The sequence below is a fragment of the Microcaecilia unicolor genome, chromosome 5 (genome assembly GCF_901765095.1).
Source record: "Microcaecilia unicolor chromosome 5, aMicUni1.1, whole genome shotgun sequence".
Lineage (NCBI taxonomy): Eukaryota > Metazoa > Chordata > Amphibia > Gymnophiona > Siphonopidae > Microcaecilia > Microcaecilia unicolor.
In genome coordinates, this window is record NC_044035.1 from 161410829 (window position 1) to 161435021 (window position 24193).

General features: G+C 44.5%; 1 protein-coding gene across 10 annotated transcripts in view; it reads right to left on the minus strand.

The window, feature by feature from the left end:
• SEC31B (SEC31 homolog B, COPII coat complex component) overlaps nucleotides 1-24193 on the minus strand; it is a 277304-nt gene that overhangs the window by 173396 nt on the left and 79715 nt on the right. For all 10 annotated transcript variants that reach the window (XM_030203516.1, XM_030203517.1, XM_030203520.1 and 7 more), the window contains 2 exons: nucleotides 21521-21670; nucleotides 9181-9402 (listed from right to left, as the gene is read on the minus strand). In XM_030203516.1, the coding sequence (XP_030059376.1) occupies nucleotides 9181-9402; nucleotides 21521-21670 (372 nt within the window). The remainder of the gene's footprint in view (nucleotides 1-9180; nucleotides 9403-21520; nucleotides 21671-24193) is intronic.

Here is a 24193-nt window from a genome sequence, read left to right on the forward strand (position 1 = left end):
TGGGGGCACTCTCTTCTGCAGGTGCACATGGGGTGGGAGGGGGCTTGTGTCCTGTGTTGTTCTGCACATACAGGTACCTGGGGTGGTCTAGATCTATGTTCAATTTCCATCATGCAGTACTTTTCTTGTATACAATTTTGAGAAATCTGTAACCATACACAGGTTTAAGTATGAGAGGATTTAGAACATACTCCCGAAACGTTAGTGGCCTCAATTACCCCACTAAACGTAAAAAAGTGATGAATTTCTTGAGGAAGATATGTGCGGACTGTCTCCTTCAGGAGACTCATCTATCTCTTATAGAATCTAATACGTTACAGATTTAGTCATTGCATCTCTGCTCCCACAGTTCATAAGAGTGTGTGGCTATTTTGATTAATAAAGATGCTAATATTCAAATTTTATCTTCCCACTCTGATCCTCATAGGAGAAGGAAGACCTACAGTTCACCATAAAAACAACTCTTATTAATATTTATGTTCCCAATAGTAATACATCAGCCTTTTTTCAATCCATATCCACTTTAGTAACTGAGGCATCACATTCCTCATTAATAATAGCTGGGGATTTAAAAAAAAAAAAAAAAAACAGTACAGGACCCCTGGAAAGATGGTCTTCCGAGGTGTATATCTTTTTGACACCTCTAGGACTGGTTGACCCATGGAGGTTCCTGATGGTCAAGAGTATACATTTCAATCCTCAGTTCACCAATCTCTCTCTAGAATTTTTTTTTAAATCTCTAAGGACTTGATTCCATTAGTGGATGATGTTCATATAGACTTTTTAAGGCTGGGTTCTGTTGGTGGAGATGTGCTTATGAAGGCCTAGACCAAGCAGTTTCAGTACTGCTAAATATCCAATATCTAAGAATTAATATACAGATGAGGAGAAGTGGAAATTTCTCTTTTTTTCTGTAAATTAGAATGGTATTGAGCAGGCCAGGTGTGGAGCAAATACCCCACCTCCTCCCCACCTTCCCCTGATAGGCAATTGAAAGACAATGAGCTATTCACATGAGTGTGTTTATTAGCCTTTGAGAGACTTTTAGGATGCAGATCAAAGCAAAGTTCCAGGTGACAAGAGGGCAGGGCTGACAGAGGAGAAGAGACAGAAATCCTGCAGTCAGGAGGGGATAGGAAAAATGCTATTGCAAGGGGGGGAGGTCGTGGGAACTGAGTCCTGAATCCTTTGAAGTGAGATACAGATTGCTTTTATTTGAGGATGTGCTGAAGTTGTAACTTTCAAGGAAATGCAATATAATTTTGTGTGTCTTCTTTTTGGGCAATTGTAAGAAACAATGGCATATCCTGCATGACCTATTATGTGTTCCTGAGAACCAGTTCTTTGTACTACAGCCTATATAACTGCCTGGTCTGAAGCAAGGGGGGGGGGGGGGGGGGGGTCGATGAAAATCTTCCTCAGTCTATCTCAATAGATTAAGGAATATGCGACCATTTCCATGTCTCCTCCTTTTTTATGTTTCCTCAATACCCTGTTTCTTATGTGCTGCTCCTAATTTTATTATTTCTTATTTTTCATGTTCTTGGGTAAGAATAAAATGTTGATAATGTGAGAAGCTTCTCTTGTTTATAGTGTTTTTGGTACTTATCAAGCCGAAGGGTCTAAGAAAATCAGTTGGGGAATTTGTGGGGTTGAGGCACTGGGTTTTGGTTCCAAGACCCAGCACCAATAGGCCCAAACAGTTCTTTGCCTGCTAATTTGGGCCAAATTCTGTTAACCCGAATACCTAAGACAACTGGTTTAGATTTGTCACTGCCTGCTAGTTTTTGTCCAGTTGCTAGCATACCATTTTTAACAAAATGAACTGAAACTTATGCTCTAAAACAATTGGATTAGCTTACTAGTAATTTAATATACCATAAAACTTTTTTTTCTTTTTAGAATAACAAATGTTCACTCCGTCAACATTTGAAGAAACATGTCAGATAAGTATCACTCCTAAACAACAGCAAACGTATCTTCTTTTTAAAAAAACAGCGCATTATAAATTCGATTTTCTTTTTCTAAATTTGTAAGAGTTGATTCTTTGTTTTTTTTCCTTTTCAGGTTCTTCTTCGGATGTGCATGCAAGGTAAGTTAAAAGTCTATAACCTTATTTTGGACCCTATAATGGCCCACTTGTGAGTCTCCTTCTCCTTGAATTAAAGTGACACAATAAGGATACTTTTTCCAACTTTCTTGGTTTCTTTCTTTCTTCACCTTTCTTTCAACATTGGGTACCATTAGATGTAAAGATGATCACAGAAATCAGCAGCCACGAATCAGGATGTCTGGAACCAGGACACCTACTACTCTAAACTAAAAGAACTTAATAAACCCTAAAATCTATCTAAGTTGTTTGTTTGAGTAGTTATAAAGGATGATGACTGCAGTACTTTCCTAAATTAACTTCCCCCCCCCCCTCCCCGAAAAAAAAAATGTATCATTCTTGAACCCTGTTCTATCCCTTTCCCCACCAATTTTCTTTTTTTCTTTTTAAACAACAATGTTAGGGAGATTATCCTAACACTTCATTACAAGGCTGTAGGATTAAAATAACTCCCAGTTATTTTAACTTACACTGCCATTAAAACCCAGTGTAAGTTTTTTTTCTTATTTATTATTTAAGAATTCTGCTGACTTCTTACTTTACATTTCCTCACAAAACCTGTCAGGTTTAACAGGAATTCTTGTCTCTCAGTCAGCAGATTTATCAGGAACACTAAGTGTGACAGGTTTTTGTCGAACCAGTTTGACAGGATATTAAGATATCAAAGTAGTTGTCTGATTTATTAAGCTGGTATGATTTCAAAATCTCCTTCTCATCAAGCAGCAATCAGACACACATTTGTAAGACTCTAAAATCGCGGAAGGCTTTAGTCACACTTTAACCACACACCAACAGCCTTTAAGAATTCTCAAAATCCAATTTTAAAACGTACTATTATTTTTTTAAACACAGCTGCTCCCAGACCACCAGCATAGGTCTGTTCAGCAACGAACTTACCTCCCAACTGCCAACTTACAACCCTTAGAACCCTTTTCATGTCATCCAAGGCATGAGCCCCTGCAGCAACACAACACTCAGCAATAATCTATGAATATACATTTTGCATTAATTTAGGACATTTCCAGCAACATACAGCGCTTACAACTTATTTAAATAAGCTTTACATACCTTACTTATACTCGGAAGGTGTTTATTTTTAAGTTTTCCCTCTGCACGCGACTATTGTCCACCCCGTCACGAGCCAGCATCTGGTGCTGTCGGCTGTGTCTCGCCACCTCTGGCTTCCTCTCCGCGCGTGTCACTCAACTGTACCCGCACTATACTTAAATAACAATAAAACCGCCAGAGAAGTACACTGGAGCCCTTTTTTTTTTCTCTCTTTGCCTCTTGCCGAATTTTCACTTCGGCAGGAACCACCTCTGTTCATAAAGGGAGCCGGTTCTTTAAAAAAAAACCAGAAATCCCTTGCGTCAACATCTGACGTTATCACTTCAATATCAGACGCATGCACGAGGCAAATCAGGACCGAACAAACTTCCCAAACTCGCCCTCCACGTCTGCACCGGCGCCGTCTTTCCCTTATGAACGGCCCTTTAATGCCACCAAAAATTTGTGACCCGAAGCACCACTGCAGCCTGAGTCGCCCCTGTAGCATCGATTCGCCGATGCAAGACACCGCCAAAACTCAACGACACCACTCCCGACTCTCTCAGAATCACCGCCCATGCCACGCACCGCCCCAGAAACCCTGTTCTGTGGAAACTCTCCCCCAAAAATCATCACCATCACGCTGCGTAGTGATAGGGTGAATCGGATTGGTGGAGGGGTAGCATTGTATATTAACGAGAGCCTTGAATCAAATAGATTGAAAATTCTGCAGGAAACAAAACACTCCTTGGAATCACTGTGGATTGAAATTCCATGTGCAAAGGGGAAAAGGATAGTGATAGGAGTGTACTACCGTCCGCCTGGCCAGGACGAACAGACGGATGCGGAAATGTTAAAGGAAATCAGGGACGCAAACAAACTGGGCAACACAATAATAATGGGGGATTTCAATTACCCGCATATAGACTGGGTTAATGTAACATCTGTACACGCAAGGGACATAAGATTTCTTGATGAAATCAAGGACAGCTTCATGGAACAGCTAGTTCAGGAGCCGACAAGAGAAGGAAAAATACTAGACTTAGTCCTTAGTGGTGCTCATGATCTAGTGCAGGGGGTAACGATACGAGGGCCGCTTGATAACAGTGATCATAATATGATCGGTTTTGATATTGGCACTGAAGGAAGTGAAACTAGGAAATCAAGTACGCTAGCGTTTAACTATAGAAAAGGTGATTACGACAAAATGAGAAAAATGGTGAAAAAAAGACTGAAAGGAGCAGCTCGCAGAGTAAAAAACTTGCATCAGGCGTGGATGCTGTTTAAAAACACCATCCTGGAGGTTCAGGACAAATATATTCCACGTATTAGAAAAAAGGGAAAAAAGACTAAACGTCAGCCGGCGTGGCTAAACAGTAACATAAAGGAAATCATTAGAGCCAAAAAACAATCCTTCAGAAAGTGGAGAAGAGAACCAACTGAAAGTAACAGGATAGATCATAAGGAATGCCAAGCCAAATGCAAAGCGGAGATAAGGAGGGCAAAAAAGGACTTTGAGAAGAAATTAGCGTTGGAAGCAAAAATACATAGTAAAAATTTTTTTAGATACATTAAAAGCAGGAAACCGGCCAAAGAGTCGGTTGGGCCGCTGGACGAAAATGGTGTTAAAGGGGCGATCAAGGAGGACAAAGCCGTAGCGGAGAAATTAAATGAATTCTTTGCTTCGGTCTTCACCGAGGAGGATTTGGGGGGGACACCAGTGCCGGAAAGAATATTTGAAGCGGGGGAGTCGGAGAAACTAAACAAATTCTCTGTAACCTTGGAGGATGTAATGGGTCAGTTCAGCAAGCTGAAGAGTAGTAAATCACCGGGACCTGATGGTATTCATCCCAGAGTATTAATAGAACTAAAAAATGAACTTGCGGAGCTACTGTTAGAAATATGCAATCTGTCCCTAAAATCGAGTGTAGTACCGGAAGACTGGAGGGTAGCCAATGTTACTCCGATTTTTAAGAAGGGTTCCAGAGGAGATCCGGGAAATTATAGACCGGTGAGTCTGACGTCGGTGCCGGGCAAGATGGTGGAGGCTATTATTAAGAATAAAATTGCAGAGCATATACAAAAACATGGACTGATGAGACAAAGTCAGCACGGATTTAGTGAAGGGAAGTCTTGCCTCACCAATCTAATGCATTTTTTTGAGGGGGTAAGCAAACATGTGGACAATGGGGAGCCGGTTGACATTGTATATCTGGATTTTCAGAAGGCGTTTGACAAAGTGCCGCACGAAAGACTCCTGAAGAAATTGCAGAGTCATGGAATCGGAGGTAGGGTACTATTATGGATTAAGAACTGGTTGAAAGATAGGAAGCAGAGAGTAGGATTGCGTGGCCAGTATTCTCAGTGGAGGAGGGTAGTTAGTGGGGTCCCGCAGGGGTCTGTGCTGGGTCCGTTGCTTTTTAATGTATTTATAAATGACCTAGAGATGGGAATAACTAGTGAGGTAATTAAATTCGCCGATGACACAAAATTATTCAGGGTCGTCAAGTCGCAGGAGGAATGTGAACGATTACAGGAGGACCTTGCGAGACTGGGAGAATGGGCGTGCAAGTGGCAGATGAAGTTCAATGTTGACAAGTGCAAAGTGATGCATGTGGGTAAGAGGAACCCGAATTATAGCTACGTCTTGCAAGGTTCCGCGTTAGGAGTTACAGATCAAGAAAGGGATCTGGGTGTCGTCGTCGATGATACGCTGAAACCTTCTGCTCAGTGTGCTGCTGCGGCTAGGAAAGCGAATAGAATGTTGGGTGTTATTAGGAAGGGTATGGAGTCCAGGTGTGCGGATGTTATAATGCCGTTGTATCGCTCCATGGTGCGACCGCACCTGGAGTATTGTGTCCAGTACTGGTCTCCGTATCTCAAAAAAGATATAGTAGAATTGGAAAAGGTACAGCGAAGGGCGACGAAAATGATAGTGGGGATGGGACGACTTTCCTATGAAGAGAGGCTGAGAAGGCTAGGGCTTTTCAGCTTGGAGAAGAGACGGCTGAGGGGAGATATGATAGAAGTGTATAAAATAATGAGTGGAATGGATCGGGTGGATGTGAAGCGACTGTTCACGCTATCCAAAATACTAGGACTAGAGGGCATGAGTTGAAGCTACAGTGTGGTAAATTTAAAACGAATCGGAGAAAATTTTTCTTCACCCAACGTGTAATTAGACTCTGGAATTCGTTGCCGGAGAACGTGGTACGGGCGGTTAGCTTGACGGAGTTTAAAAAGGGGTTAGATAGATTCCTAAAGGACAAGTCCATAGACCGCTATTAAATGGACTTGGAAAAATTCCGCATTTTAGGTATAACTTGTCTGGAATGTTTTTACGTTTGGGGAGCGTGCCAGGTGCCCTTGACCTGGATTGGCCACTGTCGGTGACAGGATGCTGGGCTAGATGGACCTTTGGTCTTTCCCAGTATGGCACTACTTATGTACTTATGTACTTATGCGTGGTAAGTTTTTTTTTATTTATTTTTAACCCCTTTAAGGGTTACAGTAGACAGATTGATGAGCAGTCTATTCTGCCACATTTGCTCACACTGATTAACAATTTTGGGACCCTATCTGGATACAAGATCAATTGGTCCAAAACGGAGTTAATGCTACTTAATATTTATTGTGCAAAGGCACTAGTATCCTCCTTTCCATTTCACTGGCAGCTCAAAGGATTGAAGTATTTGGATATTAGACTTCTTCCTTCCTTTTTGTAGGATTAAATGAGAAAATTTAGAAAGAAAATCCACGAAATATGAAGCTTTTGGTCTCCGCTTTGGCACACTTGGTGGGTAAGCCTAGAAACCATAAAAGTTGTCAATTGCACCTATCTTGATGTATTTTAAGGGTATGCTTCCAACATTATAGAAAACCTTAGAGAATAAAAAGATTGATAAACTCTGAACTAATTTCTTATGGAGTGGCTGTAAGCCATGCATTGCCTTGGCTACTTTGCAAAGAAATAAGGAGGCTGGAGGGAGGGGGGGCATGAATTTCACTCATTTTTACCACTATTATTTGCCTTTCATTTTGAGATGGGGTATTTTCTGGTTATGTCCCAGCCTGGCTCAGTTTGGAAAGATAATTGTTGTTACATTTGTACCCCGCGCTTTCCCACTCATGGCAGGCTCAATGCGGCAGGCAATGGAGGGTTAAGTGACTTGCCCAGAGTCACAAGAAGCTGCCTGTGCCGGGAATCGAACTCAGTTCCTCAGTTCCCCAGGACCAAAGTCCACCACCCTAACCACTAGGCCACTCGTTGTTGAAGAGTGGTGGCGCTATACAAGCTAAAAGGTACCTCTTGGGTGCCTCCTTCTTGATATAGCTTGTCCAATCTGATCTTTAGGTCTACCCTAGAGGCCTTGGTTGCTTTGGACACTACATTTACAGTGAAACTCAGACTCCAGGTGGTTTCCACTTTGGAATAATCCTCACCTTCGTTTGGATAAGAAGAAAATTTACTAGAAGGAACGGACTTAGCAGAATATTTGGACTTTTGAGGACCTATTATATCAAGACAAACTTATCTTTTTCAACTTTACAAAGCTCATTTGAAGTGCCTTTCTCTCAGTGTTTTAGAGGCCCCAGTTGACACATATTCTTTGTTCACTGTTCACTAACTTTGCAGAGTTGCCTCCATCACCTGGAATCCTCCAATATGTTCAAGATTATGCTCACTTGGGACTTACTGCATCATCCATATATAAGCATAACAATTCTCTACTGCAATCTTCAGTTGGTTTGCCTGACAATTGGAGCAAAGAGCTTGGAATATCAATTTCTGAAGAACAAAGGTCTACATTTTGGACACCGAGTGTTAGAAGCGTCGCTTCATCAATCTTTATTTTTCCTAGCACATCAGATCCTTTGGATACATGTAAGACTCCCAAGTTTTTCCATAAACCTCAAATTTGTACTGGAACTGTGGCTCAGTTCTGGGAATGTTGGATCATCTGATTTTCCTTTTGTCCACCAGTTTTCATATTTTAGAGTCAGGTTTGGGAACAGGTAACAGAAATGTTATAAGTGTCTAGTCCTTTAACATACACCACTCTTTTTCCCCTCCAAATTTTTCAAAGAAGGGTGAGCTAGCCGATGACTAGTTATATGGTTGTGGTGGACTGCCAAACAATTGCAAAATATTGGAAGCATCCATTGATTCTGAATGTTTGTTTTTGGTGGAATTCACTTTGTTTGAGATACAGATATGAATATATTTTGGCAGACAAAAAACAGGTAGCACCGCTATATTCTTTAGAGTCTGGTCTCCACTCAAAGACTTTGTGGATTTTTTTCCTTGATAATCTCTAATGTGCCTCTAAACTATAGTATTGTTTACTTTTCTGGCAAGAGTGGGGTTAGGGAAAAGGAGATTTTTGAAGGGTTAAGTTTTGTATTGTCCTTTGTTTATTATTTCTATGGCATTGTATGGGGGATGTCTTTTATTCAGATGATGTTTTCGTTTCTTGTCATACGGGTTTTGTTGCCGCAAAATAATAAAAATTAAACTCTTTTGAACTAAGAAAGTTGAAGAGAAGAGACATTATACATGCTTGGGGACATTTATAGAGCGCAGTAGTAAGGGTAGGCAGGGGATAACAGACATAAGAAATAATATAGTGGGCCAGAAGGGGCAGAATACAAGCTTCAAACTTCCAAGAAAGCTGGGTAAATTACATAGTAGAGTCAGTTACACATCCTAACATAAAGAAGCATGGGCTGAGTGGATGTCTCAGTAGTTTTAGAAACAGTTTGAATTATGAAAATATTTAGTAATAAGATATGGGAAACAGCAAAGAGGAAAAAAAAAAAGAACTGAAACAGTTCATCAGTGAAGGTGGAGGTGGTCAGCACTGCAACAGAAATTAAATGTGCTTGGAAGAGATACAGGGCAGCACTGAGAGGCTGAGTAAATGATATTAGATGGGAAGCTGGTATACGTATGGAAATTTATAAGTGCCCAACTATCCAGAATAAAAAAGACAATTTAACAGATTGTTAGAACTTTACCATACCTTCAAGAAGTTCCATATGTTCTTCTCAGATTGTAGTTCTGAATTCTCGACCTTCCTCTGGCAGTAGGGAAGTAGATTTCCTGATGCTAGGGCTGTCTGTAGCTCCCTTGATCGTGCAAGTAAGTCCTTCTCAGTGGTGACTTGGCTGATGAACACTTGGAATTGAGAGAGTTCCTGTGGTTTGCTTTTTGAGTAGCCAAAGGTGATCAATTTGCCTCCAAACTGAGATGCAAGGAAAAAAAATATGATTCTTGCCAATGTAAACAAGAACACATACTACTACTACTACTACTAGGGAAATAACTAAATACCATATTAATCTGTTGACTGCTTTGTTTTTTCTCCAAAAACAGGCATCTTAAATAATGAGTCCTCTGATGTGTGCCAATCAAATAAGCTCTCCCAAATTCTAGACCTTTCACAAAATTTTCATGCCACAAGGCAATACTGCATCCTTGGAGACTAATGAGAATTTAGGCTAGAATTTGTCAATTACTTTGGCTTGTCACACCAGCCTGAGGACTTAACCTGCTAGACCAGTCCAAACATGTGGGATGTACCCAAGTACTAGGGCTTAGCGCAGGAGGAAGTCAAGCCCCCTTCAAGTACAGTCTTCCCTGACCTAAACATCCAACTTGTAGAGCAAAGACACTGCTTTACATATGTCCTCTAGAGTGACCCGGCCTAGACCTATGTTCTCAGAATGGGACTGAAGCAGCTGGCCTTTGATTTAGAATACATGCTGGTCCAATGTTCTCTTTGATCTACTGAGATGACAACTTAGAAGCCACTTCTCCCTTTACTTATTTTATTTCTTGGGATTTATTAACCACATTCATGAAGAGATTCACCCAAGGCAGTGTACAGCAAGTACAGTTTAACATAAAACTTACAATTTTGTTAACAACATAACAATAGTAAAATAACCAAGAATAAACAAATACTATAAATGAGAAACTTGAAAGCAGTAAATTGAAACCTAATAATAGAACTACCGTGAAACAGTATTAAAAATATACACATTTAACAGCAGTGGAATTCAAATACTAGAGATATAATACAATGTTAGCATAATACTAATGATACATCTAATAAGCATGCAATAGAGCATTCAACTAACATAGGTATGGTGCTAAATAATTTCTATAATACTGCTTACCATAGCTGAGGGACCAAGAGCAGATATATGATGGGAACAAGATGCGTGGTAGAGTCAGTTGGGATAATTTGATGGTTAGCTAAAATCAAGTTCTTTGTATAGTTAAACAAGAGATAAGTTACAGTATGTGTAGCAAGTTAGTCCAGGTGCAGAATGGGTGTATAGTCAGTCACCCTATGTATTAAATGCTTGGGAGAAGAGCCAGGCTTTGACCTGCTTCCTGAAGTAGAGGTAGTCTCAAGTTATAAGTAGCCCCTCTGGGAGTAGATTCCAGACCGTGGGGGCTACTTCCTGAGAAGGCTCATTGGCAGGTACCACATTGTACACTTTCTTTTGATGAGGGTACTGATAGTGATGATCCTTGAGAGGACCTTAGAGGTCTTAAAGTTGTGTAAAGGGTTAACCAATTCTTTAAATACTCTGGCCCACTTTGTCTGAGGGCCTTGAAAATCAAACACTTTTAAATTTAGCCCCGTAAGGCACTGGTAGTCAGTGCGGCTTTTGCAGGAAGGGTGTGATATGGTCACACCACTTGAAGCCTTCTAGCAGTCATGCTGCCGCATTCTGAATTAGTTGAAGCTGATACAAACTCTTTTTGGTTTGGTCAGTGTACAGGGCATTACAGTAGTCTAGTCATGATGTTATCATGGCATAGATCACTATGGTCAAACTCGTCTTTTCAATATATGGAGAGAGATTTTGTACCTGCCGTAGGTGATAAAAAACAATTTTTGAAGGTTGTTTGAATTTGTGGCATCGGAGTGAGTGATGAGTCTAGCAGTATTCCAAGATTTCTGACCTGTGATTTTAGGGGGCGTTCATACTTCACAAAAGATATTTTGAAGTTGGGTGTTTGTCTAGTTGTGTTTGGTACCCAAAGAATCTCTGTTTTATTTGGGTTCAGGCAAAGTTTGTGGCTGTTTGCCCATTTCTGAGTTGAGGTTAAGCAGGCACTGAACAGAACAAACTGTAACCATCTGCTGGAAGCAGAAAATATCAGAAAGTTCCAGAGATGCACCAGCCCTTATACTGGCAACAATGTCATTGGGGAGAACAGTGATCTCTGCCTCCATCTGCTGGCCAGATGGCATAACCCACATGTCTAGACTAGTCTAGAACAGCAAATCTTAACTAGTGTGTTGGGAAACATTGGTGTGTTACCACCGACTGTGGTTGTGACCCCACTTTCAGTCTCACTTTGTCTTCTGGTGGCCCGCTACAAAGGTGGCTCCAGTCTTGTTTTTTCTTTGCATTGTTGCCTCTGCTACCACTTCTGTGTTTCAAGCCTCACTCTAGTATTCTGTGCGTTTCAGACCTCACTCTGGTGTTCAGTGTGTTTCAAGTCTCTTTCCTGTAGTCATGACATAATCAATGAAGGCCTTCATAAGGAAGTTGAGGACATTCATTCAGGGCCTTTGCATAGCCAAAGGTCTTCAGGTTTGTCGGTGTGTTTGTGTAGCACTTCTGCCTTGTTTCCTAGTCGGTGTGCTTGTGAGCACTTCTGCCTTGTTTCTTAGCTACTGTGCCTGTGTGGCACTTCTGCCTTGGTTCTTATCTGTTTGCCTGTGTTCTAGGGTTAACACATCTGTCTTGGTTATTGACTGTTTGATCTGTTGTTTCAATCTGAGTGGCTGTCTGGCACAGCCTTGCCCCTCTGTGTGGCTTCCCTTACACTTGTGGCCCAGCTTTGAGTTTCTTCTCCATGTGGCTTCCCTTTTTCCTTTGAGTGGTCGTGTGGCCCAGCCTAGTGTTCTGCCTAGTCTGCCTTGCCTAGTGCTCTGCGTGTATGTGCCTTCTCTTTTGCCTTCTGCAGTTGTGCTTGGGTTCCAGTTTGCCTTATAACCTGTATGAGAGGGCTCTGGTTTGCACGGGTTCCAGTTCGACCTTGTGGCCTGTTTAAGTGCCTTCCTTCTAGCTTTACTTGGCTCTGCTCCTGTGTACTCTGTTCTTGCCTAGCCAAGCTCTGCTCCTGTGTTTCTGCCTAGCCAAGCTCAGCTCCTGTATACCTCATTCCTGCCTGTGTACTTCTTGCACTTCTAGTCTGTTCCAGCCCTGCATTGTCAAGCTCAATTCCTGTGTACCCCATTCCTGCCTGAGTGCTTCTTGTAATTCTAGTCTGTTCCAGTCCTGCCTAGTCAAGCTCAGTTCCTGTGTACCCCGTTCCTGCCTGTGTGCTTCTTGCACTTCCAGTCTATTCCAGTCCTGCCTAGTCAAGCTCCCCAGTTTCTGCCTGTGTGTTTCTTGCACTTCTAGTTTGTTCCAGTCCTTCCTAGTCAAGCTCAGTTCCTGTGTACCTAGTTCCTGCCTCTGTGTTTATTGCACTTCTAGTCTGTTCCAGTCCTGCCTGGTCCTGTCCTGGTTGGAAGGTTCACCTACTGCTGCCGTTCGTTGGCAGTGGCCCAAGAGCTCATGTTTCCCTGAGTCTGTGACAGTTTGCAAAGGTGTCCGGAGGTCATGACAATTTGATAGACAAACCCATGCTTTCCATAACAACTACATGTGCCTGCGGGCTGCGGAGATCGCAAAACAGGGAGCTAAGCACGTTAAGGGAAAATTAGGTTCTTACCTTGGTAATTTTCTTTCCTTTAGTCACAGCAGATGAATCCATTAACTGATGGATTGTATCCGCCTACTAGCAGGTGGAGATAGAGAACACTGAAGAACCACAGTGACCCTTGGACAGCTAGCCCCATCTGCCTTCAGTATTTGAAATTTCCAAAGCAGAGTGAACAAGAAAGGTAACATTATAAACTTTCCTCACAGTGAACAAATGCCCCAGAACCGGAGCAATAACCACAAAAGGAGGGACGAACTCAACCTCCTGCAATACAACAGCAAGTAGAAACTGCAAGAACTGTTCATCAACTCCTCCTGAGATACAATATCTGCATGAAAGAACTGAACAAAAACACAAAGTCAGACAGGGAGGGATCATGGATTCATCTGCTGTGACTAAAGGAAAGAAAATTACCAAGATAAGAACCTAGTTTTCCCTTCCTTGTCATCAACAGCAGATGAATCCATTAACTGATGGGATGTACAAAAGCACTCCCTACGTAGGGTGGGAACAGGCAACTCCGCGAGCCAGTACCTGCGCTCCAAAATGTGTGTCCTGCTTCGCTGCCACATCCAGCCTGTAATGCCATACAAACGAGAGCTGAGAAGCCCAAGTAGCTGCACGACAGATCTCTTGAAGAGAAAGGACACCTGTTTCAGCCCACGAGGAGGAAATCACTCTCGTGGAATGCACTTTAAACGCTTCAGGGGGAGTCCGCCCTGAAAGCAGATACGCAGAAAAGATTACTTCTCTGAGCCAACGGGCTATAGTGGCCTTAGACGCCGGGCACCCGCGTCGAGGACCTGTCAACAAGACAGAAGTCCTGAAGTCATTTGACATTTATAGATACTGCAACAGAGCCCTGCGGACATCCAAAAGATGTAATTGCCCAAAGGAATCCGGAAAGTCCTCCCTAAAAAAGGAAGGTAGAAAAATGGGCTGGTTTAGGTGAAACGCTGAAACCACCTTAGGCTGGAAGAAGGCACTGTACGTACTGTCACCCCGGACTCTGAGAACTGCAGAAAAGAGTCCCGACAGGAAAGCGCCTGAAGCTCAGATACGCGTCTAGCCGATGTAATGGCCACCAAAAAGACTGTCTTGAGAGTCACATCCTTCTCAGACGCTTGCTTAAGCGGCTCAAAAGGCGAATGCTGGAGAGCCTTCAACACCAGCCCCAGGTTCTAGGCCGGACAAGGCAACCACACAAGAGGGCGGAGCCGAAGTGCCCCTCTGAGAAATCGGGCAATGTCCGGATGAGCAGCAAGGGACAAGCCAGAGACTTTCCTTTGGTAGCATACCAACACTGCCACTTGCACCCGAAGGGAATTGTAAGCCAAGCCTTTTTGTAAGCCATCCTGCAAAAAGTCCAGGACCAGAGACCATAGCCCGCGTGGGTGTGATCTCTTTCGGGGCACACCACTCCTCAAACGTACGCCATATCCGAGCATAGGCTGCGGAAGTAGATCGCTTGCGGGCCTGCAAGAGAGTGGAGATGACCTTGTTAGAGTAGCTCTTATCTCTCAATTGCGCCCTCTCAAAAGCCAGGCCATAAGACCAAATCGGCAGGGATCCTCCATAGTTACCGGGCCTTGAACCAACAGGTTCGGAACTCGAGGCAAAGGAAGTGGAGCCTCCACCAGCATCCGGCACAGATCCGCATACCACGGACGCCTTGGCCAATCTGGAGCGATGAGACTCACCAATCCTCGGTGTAGTCAAATCCGCAGGAGGACTCGCCCTATCAAGGGCCAAGGAGGGAACACATATAGGAGGCCCGAGGGCCAGGGTTGAGCCAGTGCATCCAACCCCGCCGAGCGAGGATCTGTCTGCTGAAAAAGCGAGGGACTTTGGAGTTTGCACTTGACACCATAAGATCCATTCCGGGAGTCCCCCATTTGGCACAAATCTGAAGAAACACTTCTTCTGCCAGTTCCCATTCTGCCAGGTCGATTTGATGCCTGCTGAGAAAATCGGCTTGCACGTTGCTCTGACCTGCTATGTGAGCTGTTGACAGAAGCTGCAGGTGGAGCTCGGCCCATTGGCAAATCTGAGTGGCCTTCGTGGCCAGGGCCTTGCACTGAGTGCCGCCCTGACGATTGATGTAGGCCACCGCTGTCGTGTTGTCTGACAGAACCCGGACAGCAAGCCCCTTCACAGTCTTGTGGAAGGCCAAAAGAGCCTGGAATATCGCTCTCAGTTCCAAGCGATTGATGGACCACCCGCTTCCACAGGTGTCCCTGAGCATAGCTTCCCTGGCAATGCGCTCGCCAGCCCAAAAGGCTGGCATCCGTTATCACTAGGCACCAAGAAGGAAGCACGAGCGGCATTCCTCGTCGCAGCATCCTGTCGGAGAGCCACCAATCCATACTGTGCCGGGCCGCAGGGAGCCATGTGAGTCTGCGTTGATATTCCTGGGAAATCGGAGACCATTGATGGAGCAAGCAATCTGCAGTGGCCTCATATGCACTCTCACCTAGGGAACCACCTCCAAAGTGGCCGTCATCGACCCCAGCAGCTGGACAAAGTCCCAAGCTCAAGGGCAAGGCATCCGCAGGAGCAGACGGACCTGAGTCTGAAGCTTGCACCTCCTGTGGTTGGGGAGAAAGACAAACCCCAAGGCCGTGTCGAACCGGACCCCCAAATACTCAAGAGACTGAGAGGGGGTCAGGTGACTTTTGGGTATATTGACCACCCAGCCCAGAGTCTGCAGGACTGTCACCACTCTGGCTGTGGCAAGACGACGTTCGTCGGCCAAATTCGCTCTGATGAGCCAGTCGTCGAGATAAGGGTGAACTCTGATACCCTCTTGCCTGAGAAAGGCAGCTACCACTACCATTACCTTGGAAAAGGTACGGGGGAGATGTGGCTAGGCCTAAAGGCAAGGCCTGAAACTGAAAATGCTGGCCCAACACCGCAAACTGGAGGAACCGCTGGTGCACGGGCCAAATAGGAATGTGCAAGTAAGTTTCCTTGAGGTCCAGAGACGTAAGAACCTCTCCTGGCTGAACCGCCGCAATGACGGAGAGTAGGGTTTCCATGCGGAAATGTCTCACTCTTAAGGCCTCGTTTACTTGTCGTAAGTCGAGGATCGGACTGAAAGACCCGCCTTTTCGAGGGACCACAAAATAAATGGAGTAGCGACCGCAGCCACGTTCGGCGGGAGGCACTGGGATTACCGCTCCGAGGTGCAGCAAGTCTTACAAGGTCTCCTCTACCGCCGCCCGTTTGATGGCAGTGCCGCATCGGGACTCCAAAAACATGTCTCACACCGGGGCACCGAATTCCAATTGGTAACCTTCTCTGATCAAGTCCAGGACCCACTGATCCGAAGTTATCTTGGTCCACTCCTCAAGAAAGAGGGAAAGACGTCCTCTACTGCAGGAATAGAGGAGTGGGCCAGCGTCCCATCATTGTAGACCACGGCCCTGAACTCCTGGCCGCGACCCGGCCGCTGCAGAACGTTTGTCCGAGCGAAAGGAGTTCCTCTGCTGAAAACGGGCACGTTGAGAAAACCCAGCAGAGCACCCCGGGTGATACCTGCGAGCTTCACAGAAGCAAGGTCTGGAAGAGGAGGGAAACACAGGACCCTTGGAAGAAGGTCTCGGCCTATCCTCAGGTAACCACTGGGGCTTAGAATCCCCTAGGTCTTTAACAATCTTCTCCAAATCCTCTCCAAATAACAGGAGGCCCCGAAAGAGTAACCTCGCCAGCCTTTGCTTAGAGGCCATGTCAGCCGCCCAATGCCGCAGTCAAAGAAGGCGGCGGGCAGAAACCACCACAGACATCTGCTTAGCCGAAGCTCTGACCAGATCATAAAGGGCGTCAGCCAAAAATGACAGGGCCGACTCCATCCGCGGGGCAACCTCAGACAGGGACCCCTCACCCTCCACGGGCTGCTCCACCGTCTGTTGTAACTAGGAAAGACAGGCCTGGGCTGCATAGGAACTGCAAATAAACGCCCTTAAGGCAAGGCCCAATATTTCAAAGGACCGCTTCAATGCGGATTCTAGCCGCCGGGTACTGCATGTCTTTCAAAGCGACCCCTCTCTCTACTGGGAGAGTGGTCTTTTTTGTCACAGCCGTGACTAAGGCGTCCACTTTAGGCATCCCAAAAAGGGCCAAGTGGACCTCACTCAGAGGGTAAAGCTGACCCATAGCCCTGGCCACTTCCAAAGGCCCATCGGGGTCAGACCATTGAGCGGAAATAAGCTCCTAGATGGAGTCATGCACAGGGAAGGCCCGCGTAGGCTTCTTAGTACTCGCCATCCTAAGATTAACAGAGGAGGCCACGCCTTCAGCAGGATCATCAATCAAGAGGGCCTACAAGGCGTCAGCAATGAGAGCTGGCAGGTCATCACGGTGGAAAATCCGAACCGCATTGGGATCATCCAAATCCAGTGGCAAACAGGCACCCTCCTCTGGATCATCTGTCCCTGAGGGCCTGCCAAGTCCCTCAGACTCCCAACAGCCCGACCACGGGGGGGGGGGAAGGATATGCGCCACTGTCAGACGGGGAATTTACCCATCTACGTTTAGCGTGTTTCCAACGCTCGGGGGAGGAAATAACATCTGAAGCCATCCCCGGGGCATCAACACCCGGAGGGAAGCCAGGATGCAATGCAGTGTCAGACACCTGCGGCAGAGCTCTTTTCAGCATGAAGGCCTTATGCATCAGTAGCACAAACTCAGGGGAGAAAAACTCACCCTGGCCCTCCGTCCCTGAATTAGGTGAAACGGAGGTTGGAGCTCCTCTGGCAGCCTCGAAACGAAGCATCCCCCTGCACTCAGACTCCTCTGCCATCACGGGGGTCGAGGCATGCGGCGCTTCCAAAATGGCGCCTGCTGCCAGTTCCATCGAGCGGGAAGAATCATCGCTCGCCATGCTCGTACTAGCTCGAGCGTCTAAGGAGCACGTACTGCAAAGCCCCGCTGCTGACCTGCGTACCACAGCGGGAGCAGCGCTTAACTCCTTCAGCAGCCATCACCCAACTGGACGGAAATATAGCAATAAAATGGCGGCTTTGCGCCACAACTTACCCCGTTCGGAACGCTGTCCGCGGGAACCTCCTCGGAGGAGCTGGGCACCACTCTCACCTCAGAAGACCGAGTCAACGAGCTCCGGTCAAGCTGCACTGAACCAGAATCTTTGGAGAAAGCCTCAGAACAGCCACACAGTAAAAGCGCACTCTTTTTTTTTTTTTTTAAACGCTGTGAGGAAAGTTGGAGGCAGGCAGCAACCGAGGGACTCCGGGAGGAGGGGGGAATGGGTAAGGCAGGGAAAGGGCGAACCTATATGCCTTTAAAGTGGGTACCACCAGCCACAACACCCCTGCTCAACTGGCAAAGCACAGGAGCCACCCCAGGCAGAAATCCAGGAGCTGATCAAGCTACGTCAACACCTGCTGGGAGACAGAGAAATACTGAAGGCAGATGGGGCTAGCCGTCCAAGGGTGACTGTGGTTCTTCAGTGTTCTCTATCTCCACCTGCTGGTAGGCGGATACAACCCATCAGTTAATGGATTCATCTGCTGTTGATGACAAGGAAATCCTTATAACTATTCACAGAGGAAAATGTAGTCATATGTAGATATTTTTTTTGTCTTAGGACCAGCTTTGAGTGATCTTACTCAGACATTTAGAAAATTTAAGAAAAGTACAGATGTTGTGGAGAATTGAACTTCAATACATTTCTTAAAGCTTAACAAGAATATTGTCATCAAATTAATTATGGGTACAAAGAAATATGACCATGCAACGCCACTGTTGAAAGCCGACCACTAGCTTCTTATATCTCATCATATTATCTATTATGCTACTAACAATCATTGTACAATTGTAATATGAATTCTACATTACTTTTTATTATATTTACTAGAAAATCATATTTGAACAAATACATTTAAAATAAAAAACCTAACTGGAGTCACGGTGAAGGTACTATTCCCCATATGTCATGAATGCCTATAGAAGTTCACAATATCATAGTTCAAAATTCTTAATAATGCCCAAAAGATCTTGAAATTGTCAGTCATTTTCAGGCCTGTTAGATGTCTTGTTGGTCCTTCTCCAGGAACTCTTGACCTTGCTACAAGTACTGATTCCAGTTCCAAAAAAATGTTGAAATTCACAATGTCATTGAATTACTGTGTGTTTTGCAACATGCGTCATCAGGCGCTAACCTACAATAAAAAATCACCAACTTGTCGTTTTCATTATTGCTAAGTCTGGCAAGTTACAGTTGAAAATTGTATACATAACACTCACTACTACTGTTGAAAACTGTTTTCACTACCATCTCCATTAGGCAATTCAGCCAGTGGGGCTGCTCTGGAGCAGAAGCTCACCACTTGAAGTTGGATTGTCTACAGCAAGCCTCTCCCTTTATAAAGAACATTCAACTAAGTACCCAATCATACTATGGTCCAATCGACCTCCTAATTAAAGCCATATGGTTCCACCGTATTCCACTTATATATCAGACACTGCTACCTTCTCACAAAAATAGAGACATCACCGCCTCTAGCTAACACTATCTGATGCAACACCACAAACTGTAAATCTGCTGCTGAATGACCCATCATTCTCCAATAATCAGTTAATGGAACATCATTTTTGTCAAGCCTCAAATTACTTAAATGCTATGCTATTCTGTGCTTAACTGGTTTCTTGGTTTGTTCCAAATACCATTTGCCACATGGGCACTATATACCATAAATCACCTGTTTGAATAAGCAATCAGTTCTCCCTATGTAATAGGATACGATATATTGCCTTTTTGTAGTACAATCAAAATGGTATACACATATTATATACAGGTAATTTCTCTGTCCCTAGTGGGCTCACAATCTAAGCATTTCCACTTCTAGTTAATACTATAACAGGATTCTGATCAGACTCAACCTGTAGGGTTGCTTCTGTTTTCCCCTAAGAGCAACATTTCATATAATCCATCCTGCCATTCATTCTGGAAGCCCCAACACTTCACACTGAATCACTGAAGTAGAGTACATTGAACATGTGTCTCTAGGTCATATCAACTCTTTTCACTTTTGGCTATTCAAGATCCTCTGTTTATCTGATGCCTTTGTGAAGTCTGTTATTGTTTCAGCCTACTGCTGCTTCATTGCAAGCAGCTCTTAGCTAACTACTCCTATGGTCTAAGCTTAATCAGGAAGATCATCTTCCTAGAGTATGACAGTTATTCATCAAAGATAGCAGTGAAGTAATAAGTACATAAGCACTGCCACGCTGGGAAAAGACCAAAGGTCCATCAAGCCCAGTACTTCGTCTCCGACAGCGGCCAATCCAGGCCCCAAGAACCTGGCAAAACCCCATAATTTAATATCAATAGACTTTTCCTTCAGGAATCTGTCCAGACCCCCTTTAAACTCAGCAAGGCCAGCTGCCGTCACTACCTTCTCCAGCAATGAGTTCCAGAGTCTAATCACGCGCTGAGTAAAGAAAAACTTTCTCCAATTTGTTTTAAACCTACCACATTCTAATTTCATCTTGTGTCCCCTGGTTCTATTATTGTTAGAAAGCATAAACAAACGCATCACATCTGTCCGCTCTACCCCACACATTATTTTGTAGACCTCTATCATATCACTCCTCAGCCGCCTTTTCTCCAGGCTAAAGAGTCCTAGCCTTCTTAACCTCTCCTCATAAGGTAGTCGTCCCATCCCTTTTATCATTTTCGTCGCCCTTCTCTGCACCTTCTTCAATTCCTTTATATCTTTTTTGAGATGAGGCGACCAGAACTGAACACAATACTCCAGGTGCGGTCGCACCATGGAGCGATATAACACCATTATAACATCCTCATTTTTGTTTTCCATCCCTTTTCTAATAATACTCAACATTCTGTTCGCCTTCTTAGCCGACGCAGCACATTGAGCGGAAGATTTCAACGTCCTATCCACGATGACTCCCAGATCCCTTTCTCGGTCTGTTAACTCCTGAAGTGGAACCTTGCATGACATAGCCGTAATTCGGGTTCCTCCTTCCCATGTGCATCACTTTGCACTTGTCAACGTTGAACTTCATCTGCCATTTGGACGCCCAATCCCCCAGTCTCACGAGGTCCTCTTGTAATCTTTCACACTCCTCCCGTGATGAAACGACCCTGGATAACTTTGTGCAAATTTAATTACCTCACTAGTTACTCCCATCTCAAGGTCATTTATAAATATGTTAAAAAGCAGCGGTCCCAGCACAGACCCCTGAGGGACCCCACTAACTACCCTTCTCCATCGAGAATACTGACCATTCAACCCTACTCTCTGCTTCCTATCTTTTAACCAGCTCTTAATGCCATCAATCTATCATTCTTCTCTTTAGAATGTCTGCCATTTAGTACTTTTCTTCCTGCTTTCAAAAAGGAACAAAAACAGTAGGCCCCAAGTATCTCTAATGACACTTCACAATCCAAAAAATTAATACAAGTGGCAGAAACTGGGAGAGGTTGCTCTGGTTAGTACATATCTGAAAAGATATGTTCTAGTCAGAAACTTTCTTCATTGAGAAACAATGAAGATTTGCTCACCTTCACTGTATTGAAAATGAGAAATTCCAAAACAATGTTCAAAAAGAGATCCAGCTTATTTACCATATCATCCACTTACAGCAAATGAGACTCCTACTGGTCTGCACATCCACCGTGGGGGCTTCTTCACTGGTGAGATCACTGTGGCCTGGACCTTCTGTGGCACCTGCAAAGAAGGAAGGGGTTGCCCTGTTCCAAAGGGGTCCAAATTATTAAAAGATGCAGAGATCTGGAAAAAAAAAAAAAAAGGGGAGACGTTTGGTTTAGTAATATAGTTACCAATTGCTGATCTGAAATTAAGAACAGTGCTCAAACCTAGAGCCTTCTGATTGATTAAAGAAACTACTATATATGTCAAACTGCCAATTAACAAATATATATGTCTATCACTTATATGGCTCCAAAGAGGCTAGGCGGTTACTAGAAGGCAGAATATCCTATGAACATTTATGAATAAAGCAGAAGTAGTCTGTAGCACTGTACATGTTAAATTTATTGCCAAAAGAGAAGTGAAAACATAAAACTAAATGCAATAAGACATGGAGGTCAACATTCAAAGGGGTTTAACCAGGCAGGAGAGGCACTAACCTGGATATTCTGTGCCAGGTGCCGGAGGTCAGACATATCTCTGCACTCAATACCTGGGGTTAGTTCAGCCTGTGGCTGTGAGTGGCTTACAAGCCACTTCCTGCTGAGGGCAGAATATCAGGGCCCATTTATGTCCATTCTTATTTTGTCCTGTTCTCAAGTTATACCACTTTCTCATCCATCTATTTTTAAGTTTAAAGACTACCATAATGAAAGACACTGGCTCTCTAGTTTTAAGCAAACAGCAAGGGTAATAAATGTTCTCCCACCTTGGTTTATGTTTACGTTTATTAAGGTACTTTATATACCACTTTTCCATGCAGGGATCAAAGTGGTGTACAATGTTACAGGGTAATAATGGAAAGGAACTATAAAAGAAAATAGGACAGAGGAAGAAAAAGGAAAGTGAGAGGAAGGAGGAAACAGGGTAGTAAGCAAAAGTAGGGACAGGAAAGCGTCCCAAAGGCCAGGAAGAAAAATCTGGGGGAAAAAAAAAAAAAAGACAGCCTAAAAAGGCTTACTGATTGCTAAGGAAAATACATGAACTTGAGCAGGCAACAAAAACTGGGGTATGTCAGCTCCGATCTGAGGTCCGCAGTAGTGAGTTTCAGAGAGGGGGCAAGACAGAAAAAAGCAGAGTGTCAGGTAGAAGTAAGTCTAGCACAGTGAGGTGAGGGGTCAGATAAACGGGAATCAAATGCGGATCTAATGAGTAAGGTTAGAAAGCTAGGAGGGGGAACCTATGTGAAGGGGCCTTGTAAGTTAAAGTGGTCAACAGAAGGTGATGTATACAGTTAAGAGGCTCTGATAACTGGATTTGATGGTGAGTACTAAGGGCATACTGGGGTAAAGGGAAGATAGCTTCAGGGAAGATAGCCTCTTGGTTGAATAAAATATAAAATGTGCAAATGATTAAATATACCAATCACAAAAGCAAGTAGAAATTAGACCTTACCTGCTAATTTGCTTTCCTTTAATCCTTCCGGACCGGCCCAGGATTGGACTGATGGGTTGTGCTCGCCTTCCAGCAGGTTGGAGACTGAGAAAAAAACTGACTCTAGCGAGCCAATAGGAGCCCTGGTCACATGACCCTAGCCTCAGTATTTGAATAACAAAGCAGAAAGAAGAACAACAATACATTCTGTGCCCCAAAGAAGTCCAGCAACTAGGGAGCACTATTAAAAACGTGCTCTAATAAAGGCTCACCGACAACTCTCACCAGAGCAGCGGTATGGCCTTATCTTAATGGCTCACCGAAAACCGTTACCAGAGCATCGGTATGGCCTAACTGTAATGGCTCACCCACTACCCTCACCAGAGCAGCGGTATGGCCTCACTGTAATGGCTCACCACGTACCCTCACCAGAGCAGCGGTATGGCCTCACTGTAATGGCTCACCACGTACCCTTACCAGAGCAGCGGTATGGCCTTAACAGAAGATCAGTAATTTTTTCTTTCTTTTTTTAACTAACTAGCAACAAACAGCTCTGCAAACAAATAAATATAACATGCAAACCTAGACAGAAAGCTAGAACAGGGCGGGGCCTGGGCCGGTCCGGAGGGATTAAAGGAAAGCAAATTAGCAGGTAAGGTCTAATTTCTACTTCCTTAGCATCCCTCCGGACCGGCCCAGGATTGGACTGATGGGACGTAACAAAGCAGTAGTCCTACGGGAGGGACCCCAGCAAACCCGCTGTGAGCACTCGGGATGCAAAGACCGCCTCCTGCTTAGACTGAACATCGAGTCTGTAATGTTTAGAAAAAGAATGGAGAGATGACCAAGTCGCTGCCTTACAAATCTCCGTTGGCGGTACCAAGGAACACTCGGCCCAGGACGCTGCTTGACCTCTAGTTGAATGAGCTTTAACAGCTTCTGGAACTAATTTACCTGCCAAAAGGTAGGCCGACGCTATCATCTCTTTAATCCACCTTGACAACGTGGGTTTAGAAGCCGACAACCCCTTACGGTGACCGGCTACGAGCAGAAAAAGACGGTCCGTGCGAAGAAAGCCCTCAGTAACTGAAAGATAGCGTTTAAGCACTCTCTTAACATCCAGAGTATGGAGCCGTCTCTGCTCCTGCGTCCCTGAGGCCGATCCCAGAACCGGAAGAAAAACGGACTGGGACAGATGAAAACAAGACAATACCTTAGGCACAAAGGAAG